Source organism: Cryptomeria japonica, chromosome 3, assembly GCF_030272615.1.
Source record: "Cryptomeria japonica chromosome 3, Sugi_1.0, whole genome shotgun sequence".
NCBI classification, from domain to species: Eukaryota; Viridiplantae; Streptophyta; class Pinopsida; order Cupressales; family Cupressaceae; genus Cryptomeria; species Cryptomeria japonica.
Genome location: NC_081407.1, coordinates 954380377 through 954401185, shown reverse-complemented (window position 1 = coordinate 954401185; position 20809 = coordinate 954380377). Strand labels below are relative to the sequence as shown.

The 20809-nt window shown below is 38.8% G+C and overlaps 1 protein-coding gene across 1 annotated transcript in view; it reads right to left on the bottom strand.

Moving 5' to 3' along the window:
• The window catches only part of LOC131035605 (uncharacterized), a 125022-nt gene that overhangs the window by 60318 nt on the left and 43895 nt on the right, over positions 1-20809 (bottom strand). The window contains exon 2 of the mRNA XM_057967339.2: positions 17557-18227. Within this exon, the coding sequence (XP_057823322.2) occupies positions 17557-18227 (671 nt within the window). The remainder of the gene's footprint in view (positions 1-17556; positions 18228-20809) is intronic.

Here is a 20809-nt window from a genome sequence, read left to right as displayed (position 1 = left end):
TTGAAGATCACATCAAGACTATCGAATTTTGATTTTTGCCTAGGCAAATTCCTCATTTTGCATTCTAGAGTTAGCTCTCTAGTGAGGTATGGCGATATGGATTTATTGTTTTGATTTTGATTGTTAATCGTCATAGCTTAGATTTTGAAATTTTGAAATTTTGAATTCCTAGCTCAAGAGTCGCTTTTAGGAAATGATTAATAAAGGACTTATCATTAAGTTTCCTAAAAAATTGCTCTCTAATTTATGTTATGTATTGCAAAATCATGTTACTAATTTTGAAATGTTGTGTAGGCATCAAATGGAGGTCTCTTCAAGGAAAATCAAGCCGGATCAAGGACGGTCTTCGCCAGGATGGTCTTCGCCAGGATGGTCTTCGCCAGGACGATCAAGCCAAGACAAGGGCGACCTCTTTCAATCCAGCGTTCCAAGGCGAGGTACATCATCTTCCTGCACATCAAGGACACAAGGAGTTAGAACAAAGGGCTCGTTGAAGAAGTAAATAGTTCCAGATGGATTATTTAAAGAAAGCTTCTCAACAACATCAAGTTGAATATTTACCAAAGTTACAAGTGTCAGATGAGGTGGCATCCTAGTCATCATTTCTCCAATCAGTGAGGTCCATCTCAGCATGTCCAGATTCAATGTACTTAACTCATGGAAGGTGACACAAACTCCAATGTACCTACCCCGGCTATCCATTGGTCGATTTTTCTAAAAGGGACATGTGTCCAAGCAATACAATTTTATCATTGGTCAAGCATTAAATGTTATGTAATGGTTGTAACAAACCCTAATTAGGGTTTTCATTGTAAAATCTTGGCCATTGATCTTGAATTGATCTAAGCCATCAAATTGTATTGTGGGCACTATATAAGCCCAGGCATTTCATTTTGTAAGGGTTTTAATTTTAGATGATTAGAGAGAGTTGTAAATAGTTGGAAGAGTTAGAATATAGTTGATAGAATAGCAATTAGAGTAGAATAGGAGGACAAGGCAAGAAATTGTTGCCATTGATTGTAAACAAACTCCATTTTCATTGAAGTAATGGTGAAATATGTCGTTTTCTTGCAATTTGCATGGTTTCTTGTTGAAGTCTTCAATCTTAGATGGTAGATAATTAGATGAATGGAGGAAATGTGATTGATTGATGGTGGAATTCGTACATCCATACTACTAGCAGTTTGTTGATTGCAGACTTGCCTTGCGTAGTCAACTAGAATCATTCAGCTTAAGCTCAATTTCAATTTGTCGCCTCTTCATTGATATGCATCAACTTGGATGGTATCTATGCCTGCGGTGATGATTTGAACATCATAAAGCTCCCTTAGAAGATCGCACTAGTCTTGTGTAGATGTTCCATTGATGTCAAAACAAGATCTAGTTAGAGTTTTGTCAAAAATCAAATCATTGCTCCTACATTCTTAGTATTAGGATTAGATCCTCTCTTCGCCCTTATCCTTTTTTCATTTCTTTTCAAATCTAAGTTAGTAAGAGCCTGTGTCCAGCAAAGCAGATCGGAAGTTCAATCACCAAATGTAAGTCCCCTTGTGATTCCAGCAAATCACATCATACCACTGGAGCTTGTCCACACGTAGAGACCCTACTAAAAGAACCTTGGAGTCTACCTAACTGATCCTTTACGCGAATCTTCAGCAGTTAGAGACTATTTTCTCAAGAGAGGATAAGATGCCTATTGGTATTTTATTCTGTGTATGATGGTGTACAAAATACACGTCAACACCTATCACCTTCAAAAGATAAGGGTAACTCTCCCCAAGATCTAGAAAATACTTCACGACAATCCCATCAAATCTCCCCAGTGTCAAATCTGATAACCCCTCTAGGGGAAAAGGCTAGTCTTTCATCCCCAGAGGCTGACCCTGACACAACTATAGCTTCTGAGGCTGACCAAGTAGCCAAGGAAGTTGATATCATCGCCAAATTCATAGGGGAAGAAGTAGTAAACGACCTCATAGATCAATTGATTGATGAAATCTGTGATAACAAAGAATTGGAAAGACAAAGAGATCTCCTCGTTAATAATCTAGTAAATATTACTAGAGTTAACTTAGAAAGAGAGGAACTCTTCATAGCATCAGAGAACGCGGAAAATCAGCATCCTAACACCTTGGGCATTCTCTGCTCTGTCAAAAGCAAAGATTCTCCAAATTGTGCTAAATTCAATAAAAGAAGGGGCAGGAGATCCTTAGCAGAATTGAGACTGAAGGATGGAGAAGCTAGGGGTCAATCCAAAATATCTACTCTTTTTAATGTAGGGGAGGGGAAGTACCTCCCCACAGAGCCATGAAAATCATAACATGGAATGTTAGGGGATTGAAAGCCCCTAACAAACAACGCATCTTAAAGCGTTGCATCTCTGACTCTAAACCTGACTTAATATTAATTCAAGAAACAAAAATGAATGCATCCGAGATATCTATCTTTGGGCAAAAACTAGGGGTTAGACAACTTAATCATTCCCCAACCTCTGGTGCTTCAGGGGGCTTAGCTATCATCTGGGATCCTAGAACCCTTTCGTTCACATCACTAGAGATCCAACAGAATTGGATAGGAGGAGAGGTTGTAAACTACAAAAATAACCTCAGATTCAAACTAATTAATGTTTATGGCCCCATCCAGAACAATGAAAAGGTGAAAGTATGGAAGGATATTGAGATCTTTCTTAAAAGCTTCCCGAACGACCTTAGTATCATTGGGGGAGATTTCAATGCCATCACTAAAGCCTCAGATAAAAGAGGAGGAAGCAGCAAGCTTCCTCCTTCAGCTATAGACTTCAATCTCTAGATCAATACGAATTCCCTGCTGGAAATCAAGACGGTAGAGAATGCTTTCACTTGGAACAATAGAAGATCTGGTTTTTGTAATATAGCAGAGAAACTTGATAGGTTCTTTATCTATGGTGGGCTCTCAGAACTGAATTACTCCTTGAAAGCAGAGCCTCTTCCTTTATCAGGATCGGACCATTTCCCACTCCAATTAAACTTATTATTAGACTATACTCCAAAAAAATGTCCCTTCAAATTTGAGAATATGTGGTTTAGAGATGATAACTTTCAAAGCTTACTTGAAAAATGGTGGAGTAGCTCCACTTTCTCAGGTTCGAAGATGTTTATTGTTGCAAGTAAGCTAAAACTTACAAAAAGGAAGCTCTTAGAGTGGAATAGGACCAAATTTGGTAACATCTTTCACAAAAAAACATCAATAGAGAATGATCTCAATAGGGTTAATATTGAGGTCCTAGAGAGAGGGATGGATGAGCATCTTTTCCTTAAGGAGAAGGCCCTTCTCTCGGAATATGGAAAGATACTATCCTGCGAAGAGATTTTTTGGAAACAAAAATATAGAGAGACTTGGCTGAAGGAAGGGGACCGAAATACTAAGTTCTTCCACAATAGCACCAAGCAAAGGAGAGGGGTCAATCGAATTTCTCAAATTATGAACAACCATGGTTCCATCTTGTCTGAACCAGATATGATAGTGTCTGAAGCAGCTAAGTTCTATGAGAATATCCTAAACAATCTTGAAGGCTCTGACCTTAAGGGCCAACTTGACTTCATTAAGAATATCCCGAAACTCATAACCAATAACCACAACCAAATCCTTTTAAAGAAATTCTTTGTGGAGGAGGTTAAATCTGCCCTCTTCAAGATGAATCCAAACAAAGCTCCGGGTCCCGATGGCTTCCCCACTAGTTTTTTTCCAAAATGCTGGGATTTTATGGGAACAGAAATCACAGAGGCCTTGGAAGGGGTAAGGAACTCAAGAAAGATTCTTAAAGAAGTCAACAACACCTTCCTCGCCCATTACAAAAAAAGAAAACTCGGAGAGCTTCAATGATTTCAGACCAATTGCTCTCTGCAACACTTTGTGCAAACTTTTAACTAAAACCTTAGCAGCTAGACTCCAAAATCTCCTTCCCTTAATTATCAGTGAGGAACAAACTGGCTTCGTTATGGAAAGATCAATCTATGATGGGGTGATTATCACCCAGGAAGCCTTGCATTCAGTTCAGCTTAACAAATCACCAAGCATGTTAATCAAATTGGACATTAGTAAAGCTTATGACAAAGTTGATTGGCGCTTCCTCTGCAAATGCATGGAAGCCTTTGGCTTTTCGAAAACCTGGATCAACCTTATCTACGAATGCATATCCACCCCTAGATTCTTGGTTCTAGTTAATGGCTCCCCAGTAGGCTTCTTTAGTAGCTCGAGAGGGCTTAGGCAGGGGGACCCTATATCTCCCTTTCTTTTTATCATTATGGCTGAAGCCTTGGGAAGAGCTATTACGATGGCCAAAAAGAAAGGGAAGATTCAAGGTATTCCCATCACCAGTGGCCTTCCCTCCTTTACCCACCAGCAATTTGTGGATGACACAATGCTCTTTGGACAAGGTGACATAGGGGAGGCCCGTGCTTTTAAAAATATTCTCAATTCCTACATGAGAGCCTCAAGTCAAGAGGTTAATCTAGCTAAATCTGCTATCTTTATGTTCAACATAGATCCCCTTCTAGAAAAAGACATTTGCAGAGTCCTGGAAATCAGTATAGGATCCCTTCCTTGCAAATATTTAGGCATTCCCCTTGACAGAGGTAGGAGACCCTCTAATTTATGGAATAACTTAGTGGATAAGATCAAATCTAGAATCAGCACTTGGAAAGGGAAATGGCTATCTTCGGCTGGCAAAGCAACTCTGGTTAAATCAGTCTTATCAGCTATGCCCATTTTCCAGCTTTCCCTTCAGCAGCTATCCTCTTCAAAACTTGCTGAAATCAATTAGCATCTTAGAACTTTCTTCTGGTAGGGAACTGATAACAACCACAAAATCTCACTTATCTCCTGGGACAAGATATGCTCACCCAAAGAGGACGGGGGTATGGGCATCACAAACCTTCGAGCCCAAGGAAGAGCATTGGGGGAAAAGTTGGTATGGAGATTATTCAGACACCCACATCTTAAATGGGCAAGATTACTTAACCTCAAGTACCTTAATGGAGATGACCCATCCCAAATATTCAGGGAGATCAACCCTCCCAGAGGCTCCTACCTTTGGAATTTTATGCTTGAATGTAGGAAGATCATCACGGACAGGCTTACCTGGAACCTAGGCTCAGGGGACAAAGCTCTCTTTTGGTCAGATTCATGGGAAGGCTATAAAGCCATTGAAAACATCCATGACTTTGGGACAACCAGAGTCCTTCTTGAAGTAAAAAGAGGTCCCCTGTTAAACAGTTACCTATCCCCTTCAAAGGAGGGGGCTGGCTGGCAATGGATCGAAAGGGATGATGAAGTCATCGCGATAGGGGACAAGCACAAACTCTTGTCCATTCTCAATTCTAGGAACTTTGTCCTAACTCATGATAAGGACAAGCTTGTATGGGAAGGCTCCTTAAAAAGAGAATACAATGCCAAAGATGGGTACTCTCACATATCCAAAGCAATTTTAAGGCCTAAGGTAGAACTTCCACTAAATCTTTGCTGGGATAGAAACTGTTTGCCCAAGGCAGGCATTTTCTCCTAGCTTGCAATCCAAAGCAAACTCCTCACTGCGGACAAATTTAGGCGTATGGGCTATGAGGGTCCCAGTAGATGTCCCCTATGCGAAGCAAAAGAAGAGGACACCAATCATATTCTCCTTAACTATCCCTATGCTCATCAATGCTGGATATGGTTTACCAATAAACTTGAATGGTCTGCAGCCTTTCCCAACACCATCTTAGGGATGCTTACGACTTGGCCTCTTCTTAAGAGGGGTTGTCTCTTCGAAGGATTGTGGAGAGCTCTCCCATCATCCATAATGTGGGAACTGTGGAAAGAAAGAAATAAGCGCATCTTTAAGAATGAAAAACTAGATGTCCTAAGAATCATAAATAAAATAGAGTTAGTTGTCACAGAGCTTGTAAATAACAGACTCTCCTTAGGTTCACTTAAAAATGCTTCCATTTCTTACTGGGATGAAAAGATTAAAAAACGTTGGAAAGGCTTGTCCTTTCCCCCCCTTTGTAGGTGTAGGCCCTACGGCTAGCCTTCAATCTAGAGCATCATGCAGATGGCACCCCCCTAGTGAAGGGTGGCTGAAGTTAAACTTTGATGGGGCTTCCCGGGGCAACCCAGGGCAAGCAGGGATAGGATGCGTTGTGCACAATTGGGAAGGCAAGGAAGTAGCATCCCTTGCTTCTCCAGCTGGCATTATTACAAACAATTGGGCAGAAATGTTGGCCTTGGTGGAAGGTTTGCTTTTATGCAGGAAACTTGAAGTGAAGTGCTTAGATATTGAGGGTGATTCGACTATAATTGTCAATGCTCTTAGAATAGGTAGCATCCCAAATTGGAAACTTAATTCCTTGTTATCAAAGGCTCTGGATCTATGCAAAGGGTTTGATAGGTTCACAGTTAATCACATCTATAGGGAGGGCAATAAAAGGGCAGATGAGATTGCTAACCTGGGGGCTGATGGCATCAAACTCCTGTCCTTGCCTACCTAAGATAAGTTCTGCCTTTTCTATCTTCACTCCTTGATCTATAATCTATTGTCAATCTTCTCCTAGAACGGATGTGTTTAGAAAATCATCAATCTTACAGATATATCTTAGCATCCATAGTTAGTTCTCACCTCTGTATTTAGATCCAGGAATAGATTCTGGGCATCCTCAGCTTCCTCCAAAATACATTTGCTAGATATGTGAATATACTAAGTATATATACACAAGTCTGGTTATATATGCATGTGGGTATATATACATAGATACAATTTCAAACATACATTCATACATCAATACAAATAGATAGATATATAAACACATATATGTATGGATGTAAGGATGTATGCAGGTATATATGTATGTAATATAGACATCCACACATATATTTTCCAAATGTGATATATATACTTACATATATCCACATATCCGTAAGAAAGTTATATCTATAGATACAAATCCTCATATATATATATAAATACATTTCATGTAGAAGTTTTATATATATAATCATATTTATTAAGATCTATAGATTTTAACCATATATTTCTAACTTATTTATGCCTTAGATAGGCTCTGAACCCTTGCCAGTCCACCTTCAGAATCTCCAGAGCCACTGTTTAAACATATATATATAAATACATTTCATGTAGAAGTTTTTTATATATAATCATATTTATCAAGATCTATATACTTTTAACCAGATATCTCAAACTTATTTAAGCCTTGGAAAGGTTTTGAGCCCTTGCAAGTCTACCTTTAGAATCTTCAGAGCCATTGGTTAAATATTCACTTTTTTAATTAATCTTTGAGGATTCTCCCCTTTAAACCTTTTTAGACAGGCTCTAAATAAAGGGACACCTTGTGATTTAAGTTGTATCTTTCTTCCTTCTTCTCGAGTAATACTCAAAGTTAATCGCGAGATCATAGGCTTTGGGATTAGAAGAAGACTAATCCATACATTAAACAAGTTTAGGATTATAAACATGATTTCATATCTCACCTAAAGTATATGAAGCATGGATATAGAGCGAACTCTATTAATGTATAGATAGCCTTCCGCTAAAACCTAAGCTTTTCAAGGTATCCATAGTTTTATTCTCCATTTAGATGGAGGACTCTAGGAGCCGTATGAATCATTATTGATAATACCATACGTCAGCTCCTTTCTCGATCAAACCCTGTTTTGACGGCTAACAGCGAAAGATGAGTAATGTTGCCGCAGTGATGGGACAGTTGAGTTAACCTAGGCTTGGTGGCAGCAAGGTAATATTAATGATCTCTCGTCTTGAAATGCACATTCCTTGTTTGATATTTACTATTTAGTAACTGCTCATTATCAAGTTGGTAGAGTGCGAGTCTTTCTTCGGAATGTTGAGTATCTTCTCGCTAAGCAACAATGGATACAACACTCAGACTTATAGGGTTGAAACACCAGATGGCCTTTGTGGGTGAAATTAAAGATGAGAGACTGAAAGGTATACTTGTTCAACAGAACCCTCTGATTTTTGGAGCAGTTATGAAATTTCTTGGGAAGGATTTCATAATGAACAAGGACCAAACTCGAGCCAACTCAGATATTGCCGCAATGTTTCTGGCCTTGGCAATGTATTTCGAGAGGGATAGGGAGGTGGTGGCGAAATTATGCAAGAAGGTCTTCATCAAAGACGTTCTTGGTGAATTGAAGCGGGTTCTGGTGAACATAGATGATGAACTTACAGCTCCCAAGCCTCAGGACTATGATGTCTTTATCAAGAATAACAAACAGGTTCCTCGTTTCCCTATTTTGGTTATTGAAGACCAAATGACTTTTGAAGCTCTACGCTCTGTAAGGAGCAGGAACTTCTTATTTCTCTCCTGGATCCTCCTAGTAAAGAAACCCCCACAAGAGAAGTGGCTGCAGAATTATTTGGATGAAGAAAATATTACGGTCATCCCCGATCACATGCCCATCCCCCGCTCTCTTGAAGCCCTCTCTGCAGAGACCCCAGGGAGCTCTGGACCTCACTCTTCTCAAAAGCCGAGCAAGAAAGGATAATGGCCCAAGAAGGGCACTCGTCAAAGACAAGGTCTCGGTATTAGATATAATCTTTTTGTTTTTAGATGTTAAGGAATACTTTGAAACATTACGCTTACTAGCCTTTTATGAAAAAGGACGTAGCATAGTTGATCCCTCAAACTTGATAGCCTTGAGTTGGTTTTTTCTAAGCTGTTTTTGATCACGTAGACAATGAGTTATTTTGCTAGAAGAATATAAGGTTAGTATTCTCACAAAGGTAAAATATGGTTTCCAATCTTGTTCTTGTTTCTGAAGATGTCTACTTTCAGGAGTTGTTCTTATGCTTCTAGGCTAAAAAGGGGAAGTAATTCAGTAATATACATTCATTCAGTAATTTATATTCATATATATATATATAAAATACATCCATATGAATATAAACATTCCCAGTTAGCTTTTCAATATTACTAGTGTTAAGATGTGTGGCCGTCGTATTTTAGGCGTTATTCTCACCTCTAAAATGCCTAATTTTAGTGGTTTTTTAAAGGTGTTTACCATCCCTAGTAAAAAGGTAACTTTGTGCCTTGCATATCTAGTAAATTATATATTTAATCTAGACATTAGCCACAGACCCATAAGTAATATAGAGACAAGTGATTATTAGTATTTAAAGGCATAACTGGGTCTTTCAATCCCGTTTTCTTGTGTCTTTTAAGATTTCCTGGGTCTTTTAAGCTTCAGGGATAAATATGAAGGGAAGTACTCATGTTGTAGTGCTTCGACTATAAGGGTTTTCGTTCGGATATATCCCCTTTTATTGGTAGTCCCAGTTTCCTCTAGTAATTTCTAGCCCGAGGCGAGCTCAGTGTCGTCTTATAGATATATACTCAGATACCTATAGATACTTACATTCAAATATATATACTCAAATATACTAATATATATACAGACATACTCTCATATGCATATACATTTACACATGCATATATATATATATATATATATATATACTCTGTGTTATCTTTCAGGAATTTTATGGACGTCTACCTATATAAATACTTATACAAAATTTGGTAAAAGTGTCCATGATCCTTTTTCCTGTTCATGCCCTCCTCCAAATTTTCAGTCCTCGAAGTATACTTCATTCCTATCCCACTTCGCAATTTTTTCATACCTAAAGTATCATAAGGGTATAATTCTCGATAGCAGATCGGGGTCATATTTGCAAAAGATTCTCTTGTTTGATTGATTCAAAGCAGAAGATTCTTTCGAGTAAATGAGACCCTAACTACAGATATCAGTACTGGGTCAAACAAATAAGGGGTTTTGAATCCTTTAGACAGAGGCTAGGCAGTCACACTTTTCCTTTCTGTTCTATAGACCCAGCAATTCTTAATTTTTACTTTAGATCGCATGTGGAAGTATGTATTCATTGGCATTTACACTCACTAAGGGAATAATTTTATATATGAATCCAGGAGAAGTCTTTAATGACCACATGCTGAATTTCTATAATTAGCTATCTTGCATGTCATATCTTACAGACTATGGTTTAAAGGTGGTTAATAGGCAATTTTAGGGTCGGGACAGCTATTCATATCCAGCCTGGCAGAATCATACCCCATCATCCCTTCTGCTATAATTTCAAAAAAAGGGAGGTAGGATTGATTGAATCCCATTTACCTACCCTTGTTATTGTAGCCTGGATCCCTTCTCTCTCAGGGACTGCATCCAGGAGCATTAACAAGAGTTGGTAAGTGAGAGATTCCTTATATGGCCGGGTCATGGGTCGATCATGTTTGGGCATTGACGAATTTGATACCTAACTCAGTTTTAAGTTTTATATCTCGTATGAATGTTCTTTGAGGACAGGTTTCACAAGATAAGTTTATTAAGGTGATCTTTCCAGTTGGACAGCTAAATTTTTCATTTATTATAATGGGTTGAGTGATTCTAACAACCTGCCTAGTTTTTGAGCAACTAACCATGCAGGCCAAACAGGTAGGCCCCGAGCAATCATGGAAACTATACAATCAAAGATCATCTCCAGAGCTATAAAAGATGGATGTTAAGTGACAATGACTTCTTAGTTATGAAAGTGGCAAATAAGGGCTTGTAAAGGAGGGGTAAAATAGAAACACCCCTCCTGATTACCCTGGCCCGGGGTTTGCTGGTTTTGTTATAGTAAAATTTGGAATTATCGTATATTATGTAAGTTAAGCTGGACTATGGTCCCGGGCAAGGCCGGAGGTTTTCTCGCCTCCACTCTTTCCTACGGGTGCCCGCACGAGTGGAGTAATGTACTGTAAACTTTAAAATAATTAATAAAATTCTTGGCCTCGGCCTCTTACCGATCAAAAAAAATATATATATATGAGATGTTTAAATGTAAACTTCTTTTGTCGTGTTGTGACTTTATGGGCTCCACCCCCTATGTACATTTCTAAAAGGTGACAATCTTTTAGACAATGAACACTTGTATTAAACATTATAAGGTGGCGATCTTATAATGTTGATATCATGCTGACTTGATATCATTGACTCGTGGATGTGCCATGATATGTTATGGTACACATTATGTGACGTAATGTCAGTGCACATACCACAACCTGGATATAAGGGAATTCAACATTCTCAATATTGTATATCCAAGGTATCGCGTGTTATGCGATATCTATATCACGAGATGATGTGATATATTCTTGTGTCACTTATTATTGATACATCATGTCACAAGCATATGTGATATGATCCTTTGTATTACGAGGTCATGTAATACATTCTATTATGAGAAATGTGATGCTTATTTCAATACTTACATAGGTCTCCAGTTATCTTCCTGTTGTGACGTATTCACACATCGCCCCATTGCAAATGGGGACCCCTACTTTTTCGCTCTGTGGGGTTTTGCTTTCTAGGTTTTAGAGTTTTGTCTGTTAGCCTTTGCTTTTTGAGTGTCGCCAGGGGGATCACCTAGATAGCAGGCTCTGCTTGAGCTAGGTCAAGTTGGTGAGTGATGAAGTCTGGAATGTCATCCTGATCTTCAAATGTCCTGAAATTTGGCTAAGTCTAGAATGTCCTGATCCTGAAATTTGACTCTGAAAAACTGAAGAATCCTCCAAAAACTAGACTTTGCAATATAACTCCTGGAGGTTTGAAACCACTCTCAAACATCCTGACAATATATATGGAATATAACTTAAAGTATAAGTCACTTATACTTAAATGTTATGGAATATATTCCATAAAATGATCCTGACAGAGAGACCAAAATGTCAAATTTCGCTCCTGGCCCTTCCAAAGGGTCCAAAGCGAATTTCGCTCCTGACCCTTCCAAAGGGTCCAGAGCGAAATTCTTGAAAACACTCATTTTTCCTTTAGCCAAAGTCAGGACCAAGGTGGAAATGAAAGGAGAGTAGTCTATGTTTTCCTCCCAAGGAAGATTAGAGTTTGAAAAATCAAGAATCAAGGTCAAAACATGATTTTCGCTCCTGACCCTTCCAAAGGGTCCAGAGCGAAAATCCTTATAACTCTTGTTTTCTTCCTTATTTTGGCTAGGCATTGGCTTGATGGAGGATGACTGGGTATGTTTTTGCCTTGAGAGGGAGTTAGAAGGTTTGAAAAATCAAGATTTTAGCTCAAAAGGAGAATTTCGCTCCTGACCCTTCCAAAGGGTCCAGAGCGAAATTCCCTATAAACTTCATTTGCTCCCTTGTGTTAGCTTGAAACCTTGCTCCTTAGATGGAAAACGATCTATATTTGCCTCCAGGAGAAAATTGAAGTTTGAAAAATGAGCAATCAAGCCCAAATTGTGATTTTCGCTCTTGACCCTTCCAAAGGGTCCAGAGCGAAAATCAACCTAAGACTCATTTCTTGCCTTATTTGACCAAATTTTGATTTGTAAGGCATCTTGAAGGGAAGAGTGGACATGTTTGGACGTTGGAAATGTTTGAAAGCTTTGAAAAAATGAAGGATTCTAGCCAAGAAGGTGAATTTCGCTCCTAACCCTTCCAAAGGGTCCAGAGCGAAATTCCTTGCAAGCCTATTTTTTTGACCTTGCTTAGACCACAAACCTTGTCTCCTGGGTGAAGAATGATGTTTTGTTACCTTCCAGAGAAGATTGGAGTTAAAAAGATGAAGGATCAAGTCAAAAATGAGATTTTCGCTCCTAACCCTTCCAAAGTGTCTAGTGCGAAAATTCTCCTAGACCTCATTTCTTTCCTTATTTGGCCAAGTTTTGATGTCCAAGGCATGTTGAAAGAGACAATGGGCATATTGAAACCCTTAAAGACGTTTGAAAGAGTTAAGGAATGAGTGTTTTAGCCAAGGAAGGAAATTTCACTCCTGACCCTTCCAAACGGTCCAAAGCGAAATTCCTTACAAGCATATATTTTTAACCTTGTTTGAGCTTAAAACCTTGTTCCTAGGTCGAAGAGAGATGAAATTTCACCTTGCAAAGAAGATTGGGATTGAAAGAATGATGATTTTGGGCTAGAAAAGGAAAATCGCTCCTGACCCTTCCAAAGGGTCCAGAGTGAAATTGTGCAAAACCTATCTTTTCCCTCAAATTTATGCCAAGTCTAGTGTGGGTCAAGATTAGAGGTGTCCTTAGGCATGTCCTTGAATGGTCAATAATTATCGAGTTTGAAGGAATTAAGCCAAATGATGAAAATCGCTCCTGACCCTTCCAGAAAGGTCCAGGGCGAAAATCCTTCAACCACCTATTTTCCCTTGCAAAATCAAGTCAAACTTGGGTTGGATGTGAGAGGGGAAGTGTTTTCTAGCCTTTTGAGGTGAATTCAACTTGAAATGATGGAAGAATGAGCCTAAATTAAGAAATTCGCTCCTGACCCTTCCAAAGGATCCAAAGCGAAATTCTAAAATCCACCTTTTCCTCTAACATTTGTGCCAAGCCAGGCCTAGACAAAGATGATAGAAGCCCTTGAGATTGCCCTTGAATGGATTTTTGTCTCCAAAAATGATGATTTTGGGCTAGAGGAAGAAATTCGCTCCTGACCCTTCCAAAGGGTCCGGAGCGAAAATCTTAAAGTCACCTATTTTCCTTGCAAGTCTAGTCAAACGTTAGGTTTTCATGGCTTGGATGTGTGCGAGGAGACATGTTCTTGCCTTTTTAAGTTAATTGGTGTTGAAAAATGATGGAAATTAGCCCAAACCAAGGATTTCACTCTTGACCCTTCCAAAGGGTCCAGAGCGAAAATCCTAGGATCACCTACTTTCTTTGCAAGACAAGTTAAAATTTTGATTTTTATGGCCTAGATAGGAGTGAGGCAATGTGTCCTTAGTCTTGGAGGTAAATTCAAGTTGAAATGATGGAGGAATGAGCCTAAAACAAGATTTTCGCTCCTGACCCTTCCAAAGGGTCCAGAGCAAAAATCCTAAAACCCATCATTTTCTCCAAAATTTGTGCCAAGCCAAGCCTAGACCTAGGTAAGATAAACCCTTAAGAATGCCTTGGAAAGATGTTTGACCATCAAAAGTGTGAATTTTGACCTAAAATGAGAATTTCGCTCCTTGCCTTGGAAAGATGTTTGACCATCAAAAGTGTGAATTTTGACCTAAAATGAGAATTTCGCTCCTGACCCTTCCAGAGGGTCCAGAGCGAAATCCTGGATAGGTCCTGTCCCTGGCTAGGTTTTTGAGCAAATTTGACTTTTTAAGCCTTGTGAAGATCAAACAAATCTTGCCAAGTTGGGAAATGGATTCAATGTGAGGGAGTCCTAAGGCGTAGTTGAGGTTGAAATGATGTTACTTTGCCCTGCAAGATGAATTGAAGTGAAGAAAATGAAGAGTTGCGACCTAAAAGGTGAATTTCGCTCCTAACCCTTCGAGAGGGTCCAGAGCAAAATTCCCAATTTCACTCAAATTGCTCATGATAAAGGTTAAGTTGTGGATTCCTAGCCTTTGGTGAGGAGAAGGATAGCGTTTTTTGCTTGCCTTGGAAGGCATTTTGGAGTAGAGACATGATGGGATTTGTCCAAAAGTGCAAAATTCGCTCCTGACCCTTCCAGAGGGTTCAAGGCGAAATCCTTTGAAACTACTATTTTTCACCTTGTTGGGGCTAGGCGAGGAGCTAATTGTGAGGTAATGTTGAAAAGAGGTTTAAATGAGCAAGGAATGCAAATTTCGCTTTTGACCCTTCCAGAGGGTCCAGGGCGAAATTCTTATAGGGCCTGTCCTTGGAAAGAGTTTTGAACTAACTTCATTTTAATATCTTTTGCTAATGATTTAAGGTGTGAAATACTATGTTGAAATGAATTTATTATGTCCTTAATCATCTTTTGATTTGTTTTTGCAGATGAAAGAAGATCAAGCCAAGACAAGGACGACCTTCTCCAGTCCAACATCAACAAGGACGACCTTCTCCAGTCCAACATCAACAAGGACAGCGTTCTTCAGTCTAGCATCATCAAGGACGGCCTTCTCCGGTCCAGCATCATCAAGGACGACCTCTTCCAGTCCAGCATTTCAAGGAAAGGTACACCATCCATCCTGCACATCAAAGACAAAGGAGGTTAAAGAAAGGGTTCATTGAAGAAGCAGACAGTTCCAGAAGAGTTAATTAAAGTTAGCTTCTCAGCATCATCAAATTGAGCATCTACCAAGTTACAAGTGTCAGACAAGGTGGCATCCTAGTCATCACTCCTCCAGTCGGATTGGTCCACCTCAACGTGTCCAAATTCAATGTACCTGACTCATGGGAGATGGCACAAACTTCGATGTACCTAACCCTGTTCTCCATTGGTCAAATATTCCAGAGAAGACATGTGTCCAAACAATGCAATTGTTTCATTGGCCAAAATTGAGTTTGTTGTAACAAACCCTAATTAGGGTTTTCATTGTAAGATCTCGTCCATTGATTTCAAGTTGATCTAAGCCATTGAATTGTATTGAGAGCGCTATATAAGCCTTGGCTCCTCATTTGTAAAGAATAATAGCTAGTCATTAATAGTTAGAAGGTGAATAGTTAGTTCATAGAGGTTAGAATAGCTAATGATTAATAGCAAATAGAATAGCAGTTAGAGTAGAATAGGAGGACAAGGCAAGAAATTGTTGCCATTGATTGTAAATAAACTCCATTTTCATTGAAGTTATGGTGAAGTATGTTGTTTCGTTGCAATATGCATGGTCTCTTGTTAAATCTTCATTTTAGATGATAGATAATTAAATTGAATGAAAGAAGTCGTTGAATGCACCTATGTGGAATCCATCTAATCCATACCACTAGCCTCTTACTGATAGTAAGTGCGCCCTGCGTGGTCAACTGGCATAAAATGAGCTTAATCTCAAGTCGTTACACGTCCATTGCTCATGCATTAACTTGAATGATGATCAGTATCTGAAGGTGTCCGATTTGAATATATTTGAAGCATCCCCCAGAAGATCGCACTGAGTTGGTGTCGAATTGTTCAAGCCTGATGGTGAGACCCAACCCAGTAGGACTCCGCCTAGTCATTCATCCATCTTCTCGCATTCTAGGTAGTAGAGTAGACTTCCTGAACCCTGCATCTTTTGCCATTTGTTTGTCTTCCAGTTAGTAAATAGGACTTGTGATTCCAGCAAATCAGACGTTCAGGTCATCGATTGTAAGTCCCATTGTGATTCCAGCAAAATCACATCATACCACGAAGAGCTTATCCACGAGTAGAGATCCTACATAACAGAACCTTGGAGTTGCCTCGATTGATGCTTCAGCGAGATCTTCAGCAATCGGGAAACTTTATTCAAGAGAGGATAAGGTACCTTTAGGTATTTTATTCTGTGTTCACATGTGCATAAAAAACACATCAACACTTCCCTAGCTAAGAGGGAGTGTTAAAACTAAGTAGCTTCGGTAAGATAAATGATTGACTTCATTTATCTCTCATTCAATCATCTACCTTATCAATATAACTAGTAACTACAAACTAATGGTAGACTTCATGATTGAATGAATAAACTTATATGCATTTCACATCAGATTACACAGTTCGATACTTGCACATCATTATCGATCATGCTATGATCAGATTTCATATGCTATAATTGAAATAGAACATATCAGATAACTATAGTTATTGTATTAATCCCATACCAATTTATTATTGGTTGTTAATATTATTAAATGATATTTGACTTGACCCGATTTGTTATCGGTTGTCAATAATTATATTGCATGTGTCTTAGCCCGATAATTATCGGTAAAGCAGTTTAATGAAACGGTGCCTATGAAACCGATCAAGACATCGGGCATGTCAAGAGACATGCCCGGTCAAGGCATGCCTTGATTGGTAGGCATTACATATAAGCATATGCCTTGTGAAATGTTGTAGATCATTGAAATCAATTAATGTAATCTACAGCAACCTGCAAATAAGAAGCAACAGTCAATAAAATAATAAAAGAATTTTCTGAAAATCTACAACTTAGATTTGAACATAAATTTGAATAACATTTACACTAGGGAAAGAACTTCGAAACCTCAGGGTTCCGGAGTTCCGGAGAAACTGGAGAAAAGCTAAGGGAAGGAAGGGAACTTCGGAAACTCGGGATTCTGGAGTTCCGGAGAAGGAAAGCGGCTAAGGCAAAGAACTTTGGAACCTCGAGGTTCCAGAGTTCCTGAAAAGGAAGAATGGAAGAGACAAGGGCAAAGAACCTCAGAACCTCGAGGTTCCGGAGTTCCAGGGAAGAAGAAAAAGCCAACGGAGGAACTCCCTCCGGGCAGGCAACACTTCATTCTTCATGAAGTTCTCACTGATCAACTGGGGCCGTGCTGGTCCATGGAACATATCTCTGATCGGTTCTCACTGATAGACCAAGGGTGTCATAAAATGACAACAGTTACATCTCAAGGACTAATAGTTCAAAACACCAACATAATACAGATAACTCTTTCTATAGCTTCTGGATTAGATTGTGTGAATTTGTTTGCATCGACGTTTCAGATCACACTCTGTGATCCATCATCAGGATGATAGAAAGCTCATGAAATAGAAAGAACTATTGTAAATTGTGGAAAACTAATATCTTTAACAAAACAGATAAGTCAGAAAAACATACCAGCACATATGGAAGGTCTATCCACCATAAATGGTCTTTCTTTTTTGGCTTATACCCTCTATATTTACTTAGCATTGCTTCTCGTCCAAATTTTTCATTCTCATTAGTAATCCTTTCCTTTATTCTTTTCATGTTATTAAGTTCCTCTTCTGAAAAATTCTTAAGAACCAGTGAAATTTTCTCAACCTCTTCTTCTGTTATCCACCTATCAAGGTCCTGTCCCATTTCTTTTATTACTTCTTTTATCTTTGGGTCTTTTTCTGCATTGTATTTTTCTTGTAAGGCACGACTCCATTTCTTAGTGTGCTGCCAAGATTCAGTTTTCAAATCCTTTACAAATTTGCTGGACTCCCCACTGCTACTGATAATAGTCTTAGCACCTGACGAAGAATCATTGAAAGAAGTACACACTTTATCATTTGCACCACACGTGGAATTTGTTGAAGGTGAAGCAGAAGACATTGATATTGAGGTTGACTTTCCTGATTTGGAAGAGCTTTCTGCTTCAGGATTTCCCGAATGATACAATTTGGAAGAGCTTTCTGTTTTGGTTTTCATGAATTTTTCACGATCCTCTTTCAATTTATCAAGAAATGGAGAACTCTCTGTTTTATCACGATCCTTCCAACGAGCCATAAAAACCTCTGGTGGGTCATCATACGCAATACCATCTGAAACAAGAAACATCAGAGTTAAAACATACTCATCTTGAAGTTTGAACTACCAATCACTCTCTAGATTCATATCTTCACCCTGACATTGCAAAAAATAAAAGGTTTGTTCAAAAAATCTTTAAACAACAATCAAATCAACAAGACAAAAACAATCCCATCCACGCAAATGAAAACTCTTTTTTAAAGGCTATACAGGCAGTGATCTCTGAACTAAAATAGCAGGAAAACAACATACTAACATAGTTACTTGAAGATTCATACCCTGAACCCTGGAACTAGCTTTCCATATGGGAAACAAATCCCCATCTCAGAGTCACATATGGGGGAATCTCCAGACATCAGGAGATTTCAGATGGAATTTCTTCACATCTCTACACATCTCAAGGAAGATTGTCTTGAAAATTAGGAGACTTCTTATTGAGGTTTCATTCTCATGCACACACACACATCAGGACTTGCAATCGTCTGTTTTTGGCTTGAAAATATATAAGCTTTTTTCTAGCACCAAAATTCCTTATCAAAGCCCAATGAGGTGCTACTAAGAAGAGACACAATAAAAACTTAATAAGGATTAAAATGTCTAAGTGCACTTAAGTTTCATCAACTAGTTATAAATGCTATGAAGAATTGTGACTCACTCAAACATGAGATATAAAAGGGAGAAGAGGATATTTGAAAGAGGATATGGCAGAAGGAAAAATGGAGCATAGGAATTAAGCAAAGATAAATGGAAGAAGAAAGAATGGAAAGTAAATAAGGAAGTGACTCTCAAAAGGCAGAAATGATGAAGAGTTGTGACTCTTTCAAAGGGTGATAATTATGAAAGGTTGTGTCTCTCTCAACGGGTAGAAATGATAAAGGGTTGTGACTCTTTCGAAGGGTGGTAATTATGAAAGGTTGCGACTCTCTCAAAGGGTAGATATGATAAAGGATTGTGACTCTTTCGAAGGGGGTAATTGTGAAAGATTGTGACCATTGCAAAGGGCAGACATGATGAAGAGGTGTGACTCTCTCTCACATTGGAAGATATAAAAGGGAGAAGCTTTCATTTGAGAAGGATATCCAAGGGAGATCAACTTGGGGAATAATTTAGTATTCTCAAATGAAACAATGAAAAGGGTTGACTCAAATATGAAAGGTGGTGACCCTTGAAGAGCACAAAAGAAATGCCAAGAGGGGAGGGAGGGGCAGGGAGGAGGGGTGAGGGGGGAGAATCAGTATATCAGAACTTCAAACTTTTAAAAAAATGAAACCAGATAAACACTTAACAAGAGCAACTGTCAAAGCATTAACACCATATTTCTCGTGGAAACCCCTTTTGGGTAAAAAACCATGGCATGCAAAACTTTTATTAATAAAGAATGGGCACCAACCCAATTACAAATGTGAGCACCAGCCCACAGAGAGCACCAACTCAAAATCACAGAATATGAAATACAGCAGCAACACACTACTTGCAAGGCTCAGGAAAGCTTTTCAACCAGAAAAACAGAGCTACACACAAAAATTGCTGCACCATTATCTGTTCTTGTACCTCAAAATAAAACTCCAGCTTTCATTCAAAACAGCATCACACACCCAAAATTTCTGTTATGGTGGCCTATAACCAGCAACTCCAATCCCACACCCAGATGTAGCTTATTCACCCAGCTAAGTATGATTTCCACACTCAGGTAGCTGTTCCAATCGACTGAGAGAGATAACCAGTACCAGAAAATGATAAAGTTAGATTTTAAGCACTCATAAAACTCCCACGATCATTCACAAATCAGCAACAGCTCCAAATTGCTTCACAGCCTCTTTCTACTCACTCACAGCACACAGAATAATACTCCCGTTTTTTAGAAAAAAAACAAACCCTTTTCATTGTCACCATTAAACTCAATCACCATAGAAATGAATGAGAACTACTATCACCGTAACCAAACTGCACTTCTATTGCATTTTTATCTAACATTGACACATCAACACAAAAAAAATGGCTTTTCAACAAAAACCTTCACACATATATTACTCTCGCCACACATATATTACTCTCGCCATATACAGAGACATATACATTCAAGCCACAATAAAAAGAATATGAGACAATCTGCGTAGCATCTTCTAACACGACCCACTCCTTTTCATCACGCAACACTACAAGCATCGACTCTCTTCAAAAAATCCACCCACACGCTGTCCACTTCAAAAAGACTTAACTCCAGAAGACGGCTTCACTTCGAAAAAAGAATCACATTATAGAGATACTTAGCAGTTTCTACGTCTCCATTCAGCAGCCTTCCTTCTTGTTTCGATTTTATCCATTGAAAGGCTACTTTAAGAAATACAACACCCACTGGTAGAAAAGACACAGCTACATCTCATAACCGAACCACCACATCAAATACAGAGGAAAGAAATGAGACGCCTGATTAAATCCTTCAGTTACTTCCGCCAATCACAGAAAAATATACACCTGTTACTTCAGTGCGATAAGTGAACAAAAAATTATTTCCCACCATTTGCTTTTTATCAATCATAAACCAAAGACGTTTTTCTGAAATAAAACGGCAATCCTTTTCAAGACGGATACAGAA